Source organism: Oreochromis niloticus, linkage group LG17 (genome assembly GCF_001858045.2).
Source record: "Oreochromis niloticus isolate F11D_XX linkage group LG17, O_niloticus_UMD_NMBU, whole genome shotgun sequence".
In the NCBI taxonomy this organism is placed as follows: Eukaryota; Metazoa; Chordata; class Actinopteri; order Cichliformes; family Cichlidae; genus Oreochromis; species Oreochromis niloticus.
In genome coordinates this window covers 7,381,364-7,399,449 of record NC_031981.2, presented here as the reverse complement: position 1 = coordinate 7,399,449, position 18,086 = coordinate 7,381,364, and the positions used below count along the sequence as shown (strand labels likewise).

The window sequence follows — 18,086 nt, the reverse complement described above, 5'->3', positions numbered from 1 at the left end:
CATTTGATAACATGATCACAAATCACAAATGCATAGGAAAACACAATGGAACACTATCAGTCATCTGGCACACATTATTGAAGTAGTATAGGATCATCTTGACAGAGAACAGAACTAAACTCAGCCATCAAGAAGCCTGAAGAACTACTTCTGAAGACTGCTCTGTTTTCCCCTTATATACTGTATATCTCTGTATGTTTGCATGTTTAAATATTGCTCCATGTATTTCCCATTTTCCTATCAAAATATAAAGAAAAGCTGTGGCTCAAGACTTTTGCACAATACTGTACATGTGTTAGATTTGAGTTATTTTAGTGTCTAGAATGGGTGTGGCAGGAAAAATTTTACTGTCTTGGAGTGGTTCTGAATGCAGTTCACAAAGTGCTTTATTTATCTTCATTTTGAATATTAGAGCTGTGACTACAAGAGTGCAGTGGGTTTTTGGGTCAGTGATTCTTTGAAAAGGTCATCAGGTCATTTGAAGGGAATCTGCCACTATTTAGTGCCGGGACATAGGGATAGAGCCATTCTACCAAGAGGAATAGCAATAACAATAACTTTAATTTTAGCTCAGAGGAGGTGTTTGTGTGCGTTGTCGGGCAGCTGGAAGTTCATTCGTTGTCTGAGAGCTTCTGTGTCATGGCTTTCACCCTACAATTTTGTCTTGCTGGTGGCGATGTTGTGGCGGCATGCTTCCTTAACAACAAATCGCTGTTCAAAACAAGATGCATCTGCTTGCAATAAAAAGTTGTTCCCGGGCTACTGTCGTGAAACAAACCAACGGGTTTAACTAAGAAGAAAACCTCCATATGGTTGCTCATGGCTCACTGAAGATTCAAAGACTCCGGGTTATCCCCTCTCACCAAGCTAACAACACGCCTTTGCACATGTGTATGTTCATATTGTTGTGTTTATCACCAGTCCTATCTGTGCAATCTCATGCATGTGTACATGCTGAGATGTTACATGTATTAAGAACAACATGCTTTTCATCAGGGCAGGGTGGGGAAATATTTTCTAATGAGGTGACAAGCACCAGCTGTCCACTATGAAAAGGCAGTATCAAATGGTATGATACCAGCACGTTAACACTTTGATGCATGCCGAGTCTACAAATGGGAGGCATTTTCAAACCATGCTTCACAAGCTTGTAGAAGATGTGTGATATGTATAAAAAAACTTTTTTTAAAAACCTCCAGAATCCTATGGCACAGGCTGCACTGTAGTATTCTCCTGAACAACAGGTGTCACCACTCAGACAATACTTTCACATCAGTTCTGATATAGGTGGAGAGGAAGTCAAAACTGGAAGCAAAGACACAGACAGCTTTTTGTTTTTTCCAAGTCTTGTCCTTTTAAACTGTTGCAAGCTCCCTCTGACTAATCTGTAAATCATGAGATAGATGCCACAATATGCCAGATTACAAAAATCGAGATGAAATGGTGAAACTGGCAAAAATGGCAGCTTGTGACGTCAATTTGACCTCCGCTTTGTCGTTCCGTTTGCCAGGCAGGAGTAATTGCTCAGCTGTCAGGTCTCCAGGTGTGTATGACTGCAGTGGAGTATAGTCAAAGCCATAATCACTAACCTCACGAAAAAATGGATGCACATTAGTATGCAGGACAATTTTTTTTTTTTTTTTTGGTCAAATTAGCAACAAGGTGCTGGATGATTAATTATCTGCAGTTACGTTTATTCATAAGTTCTAGTTGTGGGAGACAATAACCTTGTTATAAGTCACAACTTTTATACACACCAATAATTGTATATAGACTTTAATATACCTTGTGTCATTTGCCTGTTTATTTTCATATCCATATTTCCATATTCTTAAAGCTCTGTTTTATTTTACTTTATAATAGGGCTGCTCGATTATGGCAAAAATGATAATCACGATTATTTTCACTGAAATTGAGATCTCGATTATTTGACGATATTTATTTAACAATAACAATGTATTGAATAATGGCTTTAAAGATTGTCAAAAAATAATATAAAATAGTGTGCAAATACTGATTACAGTGGAAATGTTTGCAATATAAAAAATAAATGAAAAATGTAAACATCTATGTTTAGTGAACTTCAAAATACTGCACAATATTTGATCCACGTCTGACTCCGCGAACCCATAATGTTCCCACACCACTGAAGTCGTTTTACCTCTCTTTTCAACCAACGGCATTCTTTCTTCAGCAGCCGTTATCCTCTCCTCTACAAATAACTTCTGCTTAGCTTTCCGAGCTTCCCTCGGGTCCTCTTAATTGTCGTGACGCGTGTTCGAAACGCAGAGAGGTGCGCTCGATTTGCCACACGGAGCAGCGCGAGAGTAAAGCACGAGGGAGGTGCTAATAATCGGCTCAGTCATTTTTAATGATCGTTGAAAGCCCAGATCGTAATCTAGATTAAAATTCGATAAATTGAGCAGCCCTACTTTATAACATTTCTTTGGTTTGTTTTTCTTTCAGTTGTACACTGTCTTTCGGGGGAACTGCAATTCTCTCTTTCCTGTACATATTGCGGAATTGACTATAAAGTTGACTTTGACTTCACAGTCTGACCATCCCCTTGCTTTCCATGTTCTTAAGCTGTGGCTAAGTCTGCATGTTGATGTGTCCTTGAGCAAGACGCTGAATCCTAAGCTGCTCTCAATACACCTGTCAGCATTTGATAAACAAAGTGTTGCATATAAAGAATATGGATGAATATCTGTGTGCCAGTGGATGAATGTGGTTTGTAGAGTAAAACCCTTTAAGACTGGGAAGGTGCTAAAAATGCCCGTCTTACCTGACGGTGTATTTTAAATGAACACAAAAGTGAGAGTTGCCTTTAAATTGATTTGCACAATCGGTTTATCCAGCTTGGAGAGAACAGAGAGGCGTCTTATTAAGGAACTGAGACATGAGGGAACAGGTTGCCAGGCCATCACAGGAGTAACATATAAAGAACCTCATTCTTCTACTCTACAGTCAGTTTAGACTCACCACCTGTATGGGTCCTCGCCATCTCCTTATTACGGCTAATATTATATATAACGTTGGAATCCATTTTTTGTTAGTGTGTTACATTCATTTTGACAGGTTCTTTGTGCTAATTTGGTTACCTCACTCAAATGCAGAAATGTGCGTAGTAGTGAGATATAATCTGAAAACATTCTTAAGTTCTCATGTGCTTTTTTTCTGTTTCTGCCTCTCTGTGATTGATCTAACCTTGCTGTAGTCCCCCCTTCTTTCCTCCCCGGGCTCCATGGTCAGCGTGTAAGTGTTTGAGAACCGACAGGGAGGATCTCCTTTCCCCTCAAGCCTGACACACAGGGGCAAACAATGCTAAGTGAGATCCACTATAAAGTCTGACGGGCTGCTTATCTCCTCAGCCTCCCTCTTCGATTCACTCACCCTCCCTCTTTTAGTTTCTCCTTCTCATCCAGTCTCTTCATTGTTTTGTTTCTCTTTAAGCCGTTCTGTTCGTCAGCCTCGCCGTCCTTCACCTTCTCTCCCTTTCTGTCTGCTTTTGCAGAAACTGCATCTTTATTTATTTTAATTTTTTTTGCTTCCCAGTCAGCACAAATCCCACCAGTGTCTGCACATCATTGGGCTTGAGGGCTGTGGCTTCAGGCAACTCTCTCATTTTAAATCTCTTGACAGACAGATAACACACACACAGAAAAAACTAAACTAAGCCAATGCGGTGGTTGTAGCAGCTCCGCTTCTCACATCCATTTGATTTCAAATCACCTTGAGGCAGCACTTTCCTTTTTTATAAAAGCCACACCTTCATTTTTGTTTTGTTGTTGTTGTTGTTTTTTTTGGGGGGGGGGGGGCAACTGACTCACACGGCAGGATAACACCACAGATGCTGTTTTGGGTGGATTTTGTTTCATCATGTTTTCATCATCGTTTCATCATCCTCAGTGTGGACCTGACTACTCTCTGGGTTGCTATGGCCCGGAGCAAACGAAAGCAGGCTGTGGGTGTGTTTTTAATTTTAATTTTATTTTCTGAGCGTGGGCTGAGGGTATTTTTGCTGATGTCACGTCATCAGTATGTGATGTCAGATGCTAAACCCATAACCTGCCAAATATGTTACATTTGTACCTGTGTGAAGATATGCGTCTGTTAAGGTCAAAAACTGCCACGTGCCATGCAGGGTCTGCAAACTCTTATGCTCACGTTGGCTTCCTGTGTGTGTGTGTGTGTGTGTGTGTGTGTGTGTGTGTGTGTGTGTGTGTGTGTGTGTTTAAACATGCGTTTGCCACTGCATCAGGAGTGCGTAATTTGCTGTAATTTGATTCAAGAGAGCCTGAAACGCAGATAGAGGTCAGTCACGCCTCCTCTTCCTTGAAAGAGAGCAGTGAAGGTGGGGAGAGGCAGAAAGGAAGTGGAGAGGTTGCAGTTGAGTCAAAAAGGGAGAGGGTGGTTGATGCAGTAGGTTTCATTTGGCACTCCCACTTTTAACGGTCACACCTGAAGAAAGAAAGAAAGCGGATGCTTCTCTCTTCCTTTTTCCTACCCTGTCTGCTTGCTGAGTGCTTGCTCATGGGTAATTGTTGGGGTTCTCCCTGCATTACCTTACAATGTGAAGTGCCCCCGTCCAGACTCACTTTTAAAGCTGAATTGAATTTTGTTAGTGGTAGCTGCAGCAGACACTTCACTCATCTATCTCTGTTCCTCGCACAATCCCTCCTCTCTGTCGTTCCCCCGCAGTGTCTTTGTCTTGCTTCATCGTTTTCATCTCTTACTTCTCCCATCAGCCTTTCCACACAAACTTAATTTCCCTGTGATCCCCGAGCACATTTTAGCTCTTCTTTCCCCTTTTTCCATCTTTCTCTCTGCGGGGCGAATCGACGTGTAGGCAGTGGCGTCGGCAGACTTCACCTGCTGCTGAAAATTCTCCTCTAAAGCTGTGGCTTCATGCATATTTACATGCGGGCTGTTTGGAGAGAGAGAGAATAGATGCTTTTATTTGCATGTGTGGTTTCATGTGGGTTAAATGATAATTTTGCAATTCTATATTTGTAGAGGGTATTTTTTTATTTCATTTTAGAGACAAAGACAGCTTGAAGACAAATGAAAAGAGAGGTTATGACAGTTTACTGCCTGTTGTAAAGAATCACATTTTACAACTTTGTCGTTAAGCTTCGAACCCGCTGTCCTCGCCTGAGCTGCGTTGCCAGTTTTCCTTTGGGATAACTAATATTCTGCTCCCCAGTGTGGTTAAAATAATAAGGCTGAATTGTGGACTTGTTATCTTAAGTGGCACCAACTGTAGCCAAATTCGTGACCCAAGTTGCAATTAAGCGGACTAATTCTTCAAAGTCACGACGCTCAGTAGATTTATTTTAACAGTGGAAGAAATTACTCTGCATATTGTGAGGACTATTGCTTGTACACATATAATTATGGCCAAACTACACTTTTCCTCTGAGCTTTAAGGAGATATTTTAAATATTTTGAACAGCCCTGCAGCAGAAAAAGTTCTTAAAGAAATCTAGAAAATATTTTCTGCCATCGATGTGCAGCAGATGAAGGGAGCAACTAACTAGTTGACCAATTGGAAATCTCATTCTATAGTATGGGGCTACAGCAAATGTAAATGTTGGTTGTATAGTACTGTAGTGTGGCAGCAAGGTAACCTTGTGATAACCTGGTTTGGTTTTGGAAGGCTCTCTTACATATACACCAATCAGGCATGATATTATGGCCACTGAAAGGTGAAGTAAATAACACTGATTATGTCTTCATCTTGGCACCTGTTAGTGGATAGGATATATTTGGGAGCAAGTTTCACAAGGACTAAATTGTGATGTTAGATGACTGGGTCAGAGCATCTCCAAAGCTGCAGCTTTTGTGGGGTGTTCCTGGTCTGAAGAAAGAAAGGAACAGTGGTGAACCAGCGACAGGCTCGTGGGCAGCCAAGGCTGATAGACGTGGAGGAGCGAAAGCTGGCTTGTGTGTTCCGATTTAACAGATGAGCTACTGCAGCTCAAAGGGCTGAAAAATGTAATGATGGTTCTGATAGCAAGGTGTCAGAAAACACAGGGCATCACAGTTCGTCTGTATTTGGGATTGCATGGGCGCAGACCAGTCACAGTGCCCATGCTGAGCATTAGAACTGGACCATGGAGCAATGGAAGAAGGGGAACATGGATGATCGGGTGTGTTGCCAATCTGGGGAACACATGGCACCAGGATGGAATATGGGGGAGAAATGTGAGCCAGTGGAGGCAGTGGGATGCTTTGGGCAATGCATGATACTTTAACACAGGGGTGGGCAACTCCAGGCCTCGAGGGCCAGTGTCCTGCAGGTTTTAGATATCACCCTGGGTCTACACACCTGAATCAAATGATTAGTTCATTAACAGGCCTCTGGAGAACTGCAATTGAGGAAGCAATTTAGCCATTTGAATCAGCTGTGTTGGATCAAGGACACATCTAAAACCTGCAGGACACCGGTCCTCGAGGCCTGGAGTTGCCCACCTCTGCCCTAACCCCTCCTACAGCCCAAAGACATGCAGTTGGTTGCATTAGATCAGGGGTGGGCAATTCCAGGCCCCGAGGGCCGGTGTCCCTGCAGGTTTTACATGTGTCCTTGAACCAACACAGCTGATTTAAATGGCTAAATTAGCTCCTCAACATGTCCTGATGTTCTCCAGAGGCCTGGTAATGAACTAATCATGTGATTCAGGTGTGTTGACCCAAGGTGAGATCTAAAACCTGCAGGGACACCGGCCCTCGGGGCCTGGAATTGCCCACCCCTGCTTTAACACGTACCACATACCTAAGCATTGCAGTAGATCACGGGTGGGGAACTCCAGGCCTCAAGGGCCGGTGTCCTGCAGGTTTTAGATCTCACCCTGGGTCAACACACCTGAATCAAATTAGTTCATTACCAGGCCTCTGGAGGACTTGAAGACATGTTGAGGAGGTAATTTAGCCATTTAAATCAGCTGTGTTGGCTCAAGGACACATCTAAAACCTGCAGGACACCAGTCCTTGAGGTCTGGAGTTCCCCCACCCCTGCTGTAAACCCTGTACACCCTTTCATGGAATCTGTATCCCCTGATGGCTGTGGCCCCTATCAGCAGGATAAGGCGCCCTGCCACACAGTAAAAATCGTACAGGATGGTTTGGGGATCACAGCAAGTTTGAGGTGTTGACTTGACCACCAAATTCCCCAGATCTCAGTTTAGTCAAACATCTGTGGGATGTGCTGGACAAACATGTCCAGTCTATGGAGGCTCCACCTTGCAACTTACAGGATTTGATGGATCTGCTGCTAATATCTTGGTGCAGATACCACAGCACACCTTCACTGGTCTAATGATGTTCATGATGGGTCAGGGCTGTTTTAGCAGCAAAAAGGAGACCAACACATTAGGCAGGATGCCTCAGTGGTGTACACTGGTATTCAGAAAAGTCTAGCGTTTTTATGTATTTTTGGATGTTTCAATAAATTGCTGTTTCTATTTCACATTTTCCAAGCAAAATTGCATTTGTTGCACAGTACTGTATACAGAGAAGTGATATTTGGGCATCAGAGTGACTAGAAACAAGACTAATTATGTCATCATCCAATGGTAAATGGTAGAAAAGTGAGGGGAAATCACACATTTGTGCAGCTGAGATAAAGCCCTCCTAAAGGATTTTAATGATCATCTCATTTCCACTTTGGCATCAGTGGGCTATCTAATGCATGCTCTTAGCCAGCTTTGAAGCCTCACACACAGACGCAGAGACACAGACACACACATACACAGAGTCAGATTAATGCCTGGGAATGAGGTGAGGTTTTAGCGCACTGACCCATTTCTATTTAATCTGAGTCATTTGTGATTTCTCCTGCTCAGGACAGATTGAATGTCACTTTGGTTGCTCCCTGCTTTCATGTCTGGGGCAAAACTGGCAGTACTTTAGGTGGTGATCACACTGATGGGGAAAAAAACACACAAAAAGTGTTTTCAGCTTTTGCCTTGTTAAATATGTCTGTTTAATATGTGCAAATTGCCAAACGATGTGTGTGCGTGTCTCTGTGATGGTGTGTTTACACGAGGATGTTCTTTGCTAATCATGCTTGAAGCAATGCAGAAGCAAAGCAGCAGGAGCTCTTACAAGTTTACAGACACCTTCTATTTTTAAGAAATGGCTGTATCTCTTTTCTGCTCAGCTTTATTTTTGAGTTCTTTCCTGCATGCATCAGATACTGTAAGTGCAACATTGTGCATTTATTCCACGTCATCGAGCCCCGAGCTGCACTCGCTTTTAAAAACCCCCAACAAAAAACATAAAAAGTAATAGCATTCCTCAACCGAGTCCGCTTTGAAAGCTCCAGCTGCAGCAGCGTGATCTGAGCAAAGGGTTATTGTTGCTAGTGAGCAGTATTGTGACAGCGGTTAGGTCGCTATCTCCAAATGCACAATGGCAGCGAAAGGAAACTGGCGTCCAGCAATGAGGTGAGGCTGAATGAAAGCCGTTCCTCCTGGGTGATTCTGCTGCCCTGGTTTTTGTCTGTGCTGCCTATCAGACCTCTACGTCTGCGTGCATTCGCGCCCGTGTGTGTGTGTGTGTGTTGTCTGTGGGTGCACAGCTGCCAAGTTGAATCCCATTCAAGGTCTTCTCAATGCTGATACTTTCTGTTGTTGATTCCCCCCTCCTTTAAAATGCACAGTGCCACTTCTCAGCATTTGAAGACATCTTTTTTTTTTTTTTTTTCCGCAGAATGTGCACATCCACTTTTCTCCCTGACTCCCACTAAACCTGTCTGGCACCTCTTTTACTGTCACACCGGTGCAAGTTGTGACTGCAACTACACTTCGTATAAACCTGTTGCCGTGTGTTGGATTCTCCTTCAGCGTTGCTAACCATGGTTTCTCTTACGCTGCTTTTAATCCTTGATGTGTTGGACAAGCACAGCAAGAAGGGGACGCATTTGTAGCTTTTGAAAAATGTTTTTTTTTTATTGACCGCATAGAAAGATGAATGCATGAGGTCTATGAGTTGGAACGCAGTGTGCAAGGATTTGGCTAAGGCGAAACATAGCTGAGCTGGTTCTGGTCTGAATTGGAATGTTTTAGTCACATTGCTGGAAATAAAGATTACTTTTGGTTTGGCAAACGCACTTCTGGATGTGTTAAATTGTTGGAGAGTGGACATGCGAAATGGCGAGTGTGCATCATGAGGAACTAAAGACGTTTATCGATGCAGCTGGCTTTCAGTTCTGTGCTTTTCTAAAAGTATTTGACGTGTAAGAAACAGGATGAAAACAAGCAGCGCTTCCCCATTTGTGATATGGCTATTCTCCCCTTCTTCAGCATCAACCCATTAACCTAATTAACAAAACAAAAAAGAATCATAATACTTCCTCAAAATATGCCGTTGCGTGTGTGTCTGTGCGGGATTCACAACACTCACACATATATTCCCACACGAAAAATTAAATATTCATGACATTACATTTGGCGGTGGTGGAGACCGATTGAGTGCCACCAGTTTGTGTGTTGTCAAATTAGCATATTAATGATATAAATGCTGTATAATTAACATGTGGGAGTGGATTATGCATGTGAATCGTTGTCGGATCAGTCAGAGAGAAGAAAGGGTCAGGCTAATTAGGTTAAAAAGCACATTAACGGGTGCTTTGAGTGAAATTTGCCATGAGATTTAGTGTAAACAGCTCGTAAAAGCTGTGGGCTCCGAGACAGGAAATAACTGCTTTTCTACTTTAATGGTAAAATCTCTGTAATGGAGCATCACACTTTATTGCAGACAGAATACATTTTAATTAAAGTGTCGCTTTTTTTTCAAACTTCTAACTTGGGCCGTTTTGTTTTGTTCAGTTTTTTTTTGAAGGGGAGTGCTGGTGTTTCTGCTCGAGGCCCGTGGCGGTATTTGTTCTTCTAAGGAGCTTAGACAGAGCGACGGGAGAACCAAATGTAATGTGCTTTGACAGGCCTCGACTCCAAGTGGCAGCCTGAAACACGTGTAAGCTTAATCCGAGTCAGTAGGCTTTCCAGGGATCTCAACTTACTCAGCAGCATGCACTTGCAAACTAGAAAATGGAAATGGATATGAAAGGGCAAGGTGACAGTTTACAAAGGTGTGACAAGAACAGCTGCAAAGTGCACTGACACTGAATCCAGCTGGTCCCTACTGGATTAAGCATCATTCTTCCAGAAGTTCATTCATTTAGGTTTTTGATGATGTTGGAGAGCGTTGTCTTCCTGTTTTTCATTTTCTTACTCTTCAAATCTATTAGTGAGTCTTGTTGCCCGATGGACAGGATCACTGTCACCCTAGAAAGGATCACTTGTATTAGCGTACAATAAAAAAACATTACTTGGAGAGTTAGAAAAGCCTCAAAGGTATTTTAATAAATCAAAGATAAGGTTTTGACTTTGGTCGGTTGGAGGTGGGGTACACCTTTTGACTAGGGCTAACTGAGGGACAAACAACAGCTATTCATGCTGACATTCACACATTTAGAATCACCACACACATGGTTTCGGACTGTGGGAGGAAGCCAGAGTAGCCTGAGAGGACCCACGCAGCTAGAGGGAGAGCATGCAGAAGGCCACCAGTTATGTAAGGTGATGGTGCTGAACATCATGCTGCCCCTGTTTAAACGCTGCTTTTCTAAAGCACTTTCTAAGTTAGGTTTTAAAAACTTTTGACTTTAGCAAACCTTGTTCCAAGGTTATATCCAAATGACCTGGAAACCACCAGTCACAAAGGAAAATGAGTTTTGGTGCTTCGATCCTTGGCTGCTCCAGTCTGCATAGGAAAGTATCCTTGGGCAAAATGCTGCTCTCCGATGCATCCATCAGTTTATGAATTTGTGTTAATGTTAGATAGAAAGCACTTTGGCACAGAAAAGTGCTTCTATGAATGGGTGAATGAGGCTTTTGAGTGCTCCAGTAGAGTAGAAAAGCGCTATATAAAAAGCAGTCTATTTAACATATCCTGTCACAGTTTATCAGGTTTCGCTACCTCTCAGTGGTTAGTTAGCAGACAATTTGGTGTCTGCAAATTATGGGCGAGCACAGATGTTGTGGGGGGGTCGCCGACTGGTCTCTAGGCCTGTGTGACTGGGGGCGTAGCGGCGCGATATAGTTGACAGCTGCTGGCAATAGTTTTTCATGTCAATCAAAGTGGCCACAGGGGTTTATTTGAGTCCACACCTCAACAGATCAGAGCTGTTTTGGCAGCAAAAGGAAGGCTAACACAGTATTAGGTAGGTGGTCATACTGTTATGCCTGAGCCATGCTAGCTCTGTTAAGACCAAATAACACACTAGCTGCTCTCACTTCAGTTTCTGTATCTGCTCTCTTTCCCCTTTTGTGTCTCCATCGTCTTTTTCTGTCTCTGGTGAAAACTGACAATAAACTTGTTTTTTCATGGGTAAATGGCTCTTCCAGGCTGCCATCCTATTGTAATGTCTAGTTTAAGAAAGACAGTCTTTGCAAAAATAGCAGTGTCCCCACCATGACCCGGTGGACCGGTGTCACAGAGAATCAAACAGAGTATGTGTGTGTATGTGTCAGAAAGTTTAAGACTTTGCCTCTTTGTGGCTGAAAAGCTAGTCATTGCAGGCCATCTGGAAACTGGATCTAACAGGTTCAGTTGACAGAAAATGTGTGTGTGTGTGTTGATGCCAAATCTGAGCATCTGCAGGTCTGTTTTTTGTTCAGTTTATGCAATAGGATATTCATGGACCAGTGGCATCCGCTTGGACGCGTGTGCGGCGTGTGCGTACATTGGACAGTTTATAGAGTTTTCCCCTTTGCCTGTTTTTGTGCTTTGTGGCAGCAGTGTGGTGGAACAGCCATGAATGGCATCTTTCCCCCATTTGTACTTACTGTTCTCTTCCTCTGGCGTAACGGAACACATCCCGCAATCCCAGCACATGGGATAAAAACAACAACAAAATCAATTCCCTCCAGAGTGAACACCTTTCCTGTCTCATCTCATCATTTGGCAGTTAGCCAGCCTGGACGGCTGACAGACAGGTAGTCGGACTGATGGCAGGCAGTTAGAGACGGACGGACAGACAAGCAGCTGGCTTGTGGATCGGCAGGCGGGAAGCTTTCATTTCACAGCAGAAAAAAAAAAAGAAAAAGCGGCGACTTGAAACTGAATAATTTAGCTTAATGCAGCTGGGAAAGTCACTTGGATAATTCATGTATTGGGCACTCTTTGTGAGTGTAAGTGTGTTTGCTGTGATTCGTGTGTGTGTGCGCCTGAGTGATTGGGCTTTGAATGAATTACAAAAAGTAGAAACTATCAGGCATCTCTTCACGTGCGTGTGTATGTATGTGTGTGTGTGTGTGTGTGTGTGTGTGTGTGTGTGTGTGTGAGCTTTGAACGAATTACAAAGTCAGATCTGCACTTGTGACAAATCCCATGTAAAGACAGCGTTTCTGAGGCTTGGGGAATAACAAAGAGTTGGCGATGCTTCAACATAAAATACGAAGGACGCACAGAAGCACACACGTGAACGAGTTACAGACGGCCCAGAATTTTAATTTCGACTGCAGACTTGATCTCAGTGTCAACGTGAGAGAGTGGGTGGATGAGTAATTCTGCTGAATCCTCTCTTCAGCAGTGGGCTATTCTCCTAGAGAAAGAGGAGAAAAAACCACTCCACCCCTAAAAAGGAAAATAAATAAATAAATAAATAAATAATAATAATAATAATAACACCTCTGACAGTCAGCCTCTGATTTGTAGCTTAATTCTTAGTAAAGTTCATGATGCATTTTTTCTGATCATGAAAATATCCTTACAGCTGCAAGGAATAAGGAGGCTTTAATATTTTTTTGTCTCCCACTGCAAGAGGGCTATTAGTGCATCTTTCCAAAAAGAAAAATCAGAATATCATAAACAGTTACACCACAGTCAGTTTGCTTTTTTGCATGCTTATTAACATACTACTTGGGGAAAAAAGTAAAATGAAATTATTGGGCCATAACCAGCGGGAAGCCAGCTTGAATTTTACTGAACGGCAATTGAATTTATCCTTAGCTGCAGCATCCCTGTGTGGTCTGCAGTCCATGAACTGTGACCACCGTGTCTTTGTACTCCTGTACAAGTGCTTGTTTCTTTAAATTGTCTTGGATTAAATATAATCCCTCTGCAACTAAGGGAATTCTCTCTGCGCTGTTTGGATGCTGCGTTCAGGTATACTGAATGAGCCCTGTAGCCAGAAGAAATGAAATTCTCGTTCTTGCTTGAGCTCAAGGCGGAAGCCTTTCTGCATGGCAGGGACTCTTGTTATGTTTCCATTGGATATCCCAGTTTTACATGTGCGTGACCTTGTGTGAATGGGTGTCTCTGTGAGCCCATGTCTGCATGCATACATTGCTGTTTGAATAGGCTGCTTGTGTAAATTTGCTGCCTGTAACGTTGCAGCATTAAGCTTGCACCCTGGTGGATCTGGCAACATTTGCAATTCTGTGTTTGCATGAATATCAGCGTGAAGCGGCCGACATATTTGTGGGTACATGCAGGTTTAAGAGTGCGGGTTAATTCATTGTGCGTGTGTATGTGTTTGGTTTCAGTGAGCGAGTCAGCAGGACTCTGTGCTATTTTTAAGAGATGATTGCAGTGTTGTCAGCTGAGACATTTTGCTGAAACTCTCACAGTTACAAAGCAGCGCTCAGTGCTAATAGACCTTCAGCATCATTCTGTCCGTACCTACTTAACCTGCTATCCTTTTAGATGGCAGGCTTTCTCATGACATTTTCTCAAAACCTGTATTAATCTCAAAGCTTTATCCACTCTCTGTCAGACATCTCTCCAGTGTTTGATGTTGAAATGTCATTTTCCACACGCTGCCAATTTAAGGGTAATTCCTATTTCCTACATGCAGGCACACGAGCGTAGACAGATTGTGCCTTTCATGTGTAAAATTGGTCATATGGCTCTTAAATTGACTTTACTTCAACTATGATTGACTAGGGATGTCATGATACCAGAAGTTAAGTTATTGGTACCAAAAACAGCAGAATTATGCAATTGTTGATGCGTAGTTTGATACCACCGTTTACCAAAAGAAAAGGGGGGGGGAAAGCCTGAAACTTACTGCTGTTCAGTCAACAAGAGAGGGTGAAGCTATTCTGCAGCTGCACTAGTTACCACCTTCCATCTGTAGTTTTCACTGTGCTTGTGGGGATCTTTCTTTTTCAGCATGTAAGCATAGACTAGAATAATTATAGTCAGGTCCAGAAGAATTGTAGCCTTGGCACAGACGAGGCCAAGTACTGTGGCATTTTTAGAATTTTGGTCTCGAATGGTATTGTAAGCATCAGTTCTGGTGACATGTCTGTCATAGAATGTATCTAAAAGATGGACAGAGCCATGATATGGGGTTTTAAACCCTCAAGTTTGGCATTTTGGCAGATAATGTGTTAAAGTTTTTATCAAGACCATATTTAGAAAAGGCAGAGATCAGCTAATGCTCATGCCTGCTATGTTTTTAGGTTAGCAAGGTGCTGTTGTCATTTACTGTAATGTCAGTTGTGATGCTAATTTGGGCTAGTGAGATCACCCAAAAAATGGAATATAGTTGCTTGAGAAACATATCCAAGAAGATGAAAAGTGCCATCTGTTACCCTGAATGTAGGTTATTTTAGCACCTGTGCTGTATGTGTGCTGGCTAGCATTCATTGCCGATTGAAAAGGAAGGCAAGAGCTTGGGTTAATCATGACTGTTTAGGGTTAAATAATAAGATGTAGTCGTACATTGTTCTGCCTGTTCTTACAAAGCATTTCCTTGTTAGCCGGCGCATCAAACTCGCATGGCCAATTTAAGATGACGCAGCGACCCAGAGTCTCCATTTCAACTTGGGTCGAAAGTGCGGACTTCAGGCTATATACCAGTTTTTAAATTGTGTCGATAGGCCACGTAAAACCAGAGTTATGATTAAAAAAATACACGTGACATTTTTTTTTCTGAACAAAACAGTGGTGTTTACAGCGGGAAGAAACTGTAAAAACTGCGTTTTCTACGGACAGCGCTAGCAAACATACCTGATTGTTCTGTAAATAGTTATAAATGGTTATATAAAAAATGCCTGTGGCCTTGGCTGCATTTTTAGGTAAATAGTACCATATAACTTTATTGTTTGCAAAATATGTGCATAATTTTTAGAAATGTACAATTTCTATTTGCATTTCAAGTTATGAAAATGATTCGTTAAACATGTTTGTGGGTTTTGAGTAAAAAATATAACTTTTTCTACTTAGATTTTAAGTTTTTTGTCTGAATTTAGGTCAATTGTGCTAATATAGTATGTCAAAATGAAAAAACAACTCCAATTTCAGATATTTCAGGTTGTGCTGAAAATAATGATACCAAACAAGGCAAGATAAACAGCTTTTAAAGGTGACATATAGAGGTAAAATCAAAAGTAGTCAAAAACGGCCAATTATACCCTGGACCCCAGAGGGTTAAATTAGCGTAAAATACTGGCAGCTAGATTTTGTCATAAGTAAACAGTTATTTTACAGTACAGCTACAGTATTATACAACAGCAGCTTCTTATTGAAAAATTACATTGCTTCATAGAATGCAAGCTTTACAGTATAAAGCCTGTTATGATAGTTAGTTAATGTCCAAAAACCACTTGAAAAACACCAAAACACTTTGTCTAGTTGACATTCCATTCATCTCATGAGCTACTGGCAGAAACAGAGTACGGCTTTTATACTCAAAGACGTCACCATTTAAAGCGTTAACAGTGTAAATGCACTTAGAAAGAACGGTGCATTTCTCTACAAAAGTCTTTTCTGTTTTTGCTATTGTGTGTGGAAAGTTTTTTCCTTAAAATTCGAGTCATTGAAAATAAAAATAAAAAAACCAGCCTGATGTCCTCTGTGGAACAGAATGGATTTATGTAACTCTGTTTTGAGTGTTTGTGTTATGAGTTTGTGCAGAAATGGAGAGGTATTTCATAAGCTTTGATTTTATTTCACCTACACAGATTATTGATCGTATCTTCTCTCTCTCACTGTTATTTTCATTTTGTTATTTTTTTAGTTGTCCCATTATTTTTTTTGTCTGTTTGTTTCCTACACTCTCTTTCTAACTCTACATAACCAAGTTCAAGTATTGAAAAAAAAAAAAATGTAAAAACACTAAAGTGGATGTTTGTGCCTCTTTTGCTGCAGTGCTGGCCAGTTTCCGAGGGACCGTCCAGCATGGCCTCCCGCTGGAAATTGGAGACACGGTGCAAATCCTGGAGAAATGTGAAGGTATGGTGCTCGTTTTATACACTTCCTATGTGGAGGCTACATTCAAATTAGCTGCTCGCTCTGAGAAAATTTTGAAAGGAAACGGATTTCCTTTCCTGAATTTGAAACTTGAGTAGTTAGGAACACTTCTGTTTTTTCATTCAACAGATAAATAAAAGCAGCCCTTTACCAAATCAACCATAAACAGTTAGTAGAGTCACGCACAGACTGTCATCCAAATATTTATAAATGCAACCACAAAGCTGTCCGGATACATGCATTGTTTGGCATAAAAACCAACATGCATGTGGGCGTTTCAGTATGTGCCTACACTGAAAGCTCCCATGGGGGCAACATTACACTTGTTGCATGTCCTCTTGAGGGGTGTTGTGATGTGGTATATACGCAAAATGAGCACCAAGTTGTCTGTGAAGAGGACCTGTGGAAATTCATGTTTGCTACTGTTTCCTGCACCACAAGCTGGCTGCTTCTCCTGCCTTCCTGCCCACACTGTCTGCTTTTCTCCTCTACATGATTTTTTTGCACTCTCTCTTTCTGTGGATGCTAATATGTTTTTAGTTTTTTTTTTTCTTTCAGCACTTTCCTTTCTGTCCTATCCCCGTTTCAAATCCCAGAACAATGTCGAGTCATTTCACAGCAATGCTACGCTTTCATTAACACCAATAAGCAACTGTACACAAACATGTTTCTTCCGGAGCGCGCACTTGACACAAACTGTCGCACTTCCTGTTTGGTGGACACACACGCAGACACACACACATACTGAGAGACAGCAAGTCAGTCTGTCTTGAAACTTGCCAGCCAGAGGGATGTGATATTGTGGTAAGAGACCCAAAGGAAGTAGACAATAGCACAGCCAGTGGAATGCTTGGCCCAGAAGGGAAGAACTAAATCAAAATCCAGCCAGCAGCGCAGAGGCTGAGAGGCAGACTGCTGACAGCAGAGGAGGCAGACTAATGGCCCTGCCTCATGGTGATACTGTTGACACTTCAAAACACAGGAGCTTACACGCTGGACGTGTCTGTACTGAAATGTGGCTCCTGTCTGAAAATTCTCCGCCTCAGTAATTGATTTTTGACTTTGCCCTTCGATGGCTCTTTATTTTGTAAGGTACTGACAGCAGCGAGCGCACACTATATAAACTATGATTTTAAATGATGGTTTTCCACACTGCTCTTTCAGACGTTCCCCCGCAACCTTGTCAGATAAGCTCAAGTGCACCTTCCTAGACTTTGCCACTTAGCATGTCCCTAGCTTTTCATTTCAGCTCAATTTGAAAGTTTTTTGTTACCCTGTTCAAATAAAAGTGAATGTTGATGTGAAATATCGTTAATTTCTATTTAAAGCGTTAACCTTTATGTTAAGCTATTATTTTAATCACCTCTGCTTGAATCTCTGCTGTTTTTATCTTTTTACTCTTTCAGCTTTTTGCTAACTTAGCAAAATAGGTGACTGGAACACTGATGTTAACAATACATGGTTTTTGTGGTTTTAACACTGCTACAGAGTTAGCATTGTACAGTATGCTTATAGTATTAATTGTTGTGATACAAACAATTACTAAAATTACTAAGTGACAGCTTTTGTCATTTAAAAAAAAAAATGCTAGCTTGGTTAATTCCTTGTCTTTATGTGCCCACCCTGAAATAATGCTATGTTGTATGTTGGTATTACAGATTAAAAACATTAACCACTTAATACATACTAATCTGTTGCAGATGTATTTCCTGATTTGTTGATATTAAGCCTTGCAAAGAGCACAGCCTAACCTTTGCTAATAAAAAAAAAGATAAAAATTACAACTCTGTGAATTCCTGTAATAAATTAGGTAGAAAATACTG

At 41.7% G+C, this 18,086-nt stretch overlaps 1 protein-coding gene across 1 annotated transcript in view; it reads left to right on the top strand.

The window, feature by feature from the left end:
* The window catches only part of dock4b (dedicator of cytokinesis 4b), a 138,986-nt gene that overhangs the window by 20,468 nt on the left and 100,432 nt on the right, over positions 1 to 18,086 (top strand). Inside the window, 1 exon segment of the mRNA XM_025899516.1 lies at positions 16,162 to 16,245. Coding sequence (XP_025755301.1) covers positions 16,162 to 16,245 — 84 coding nt within the window.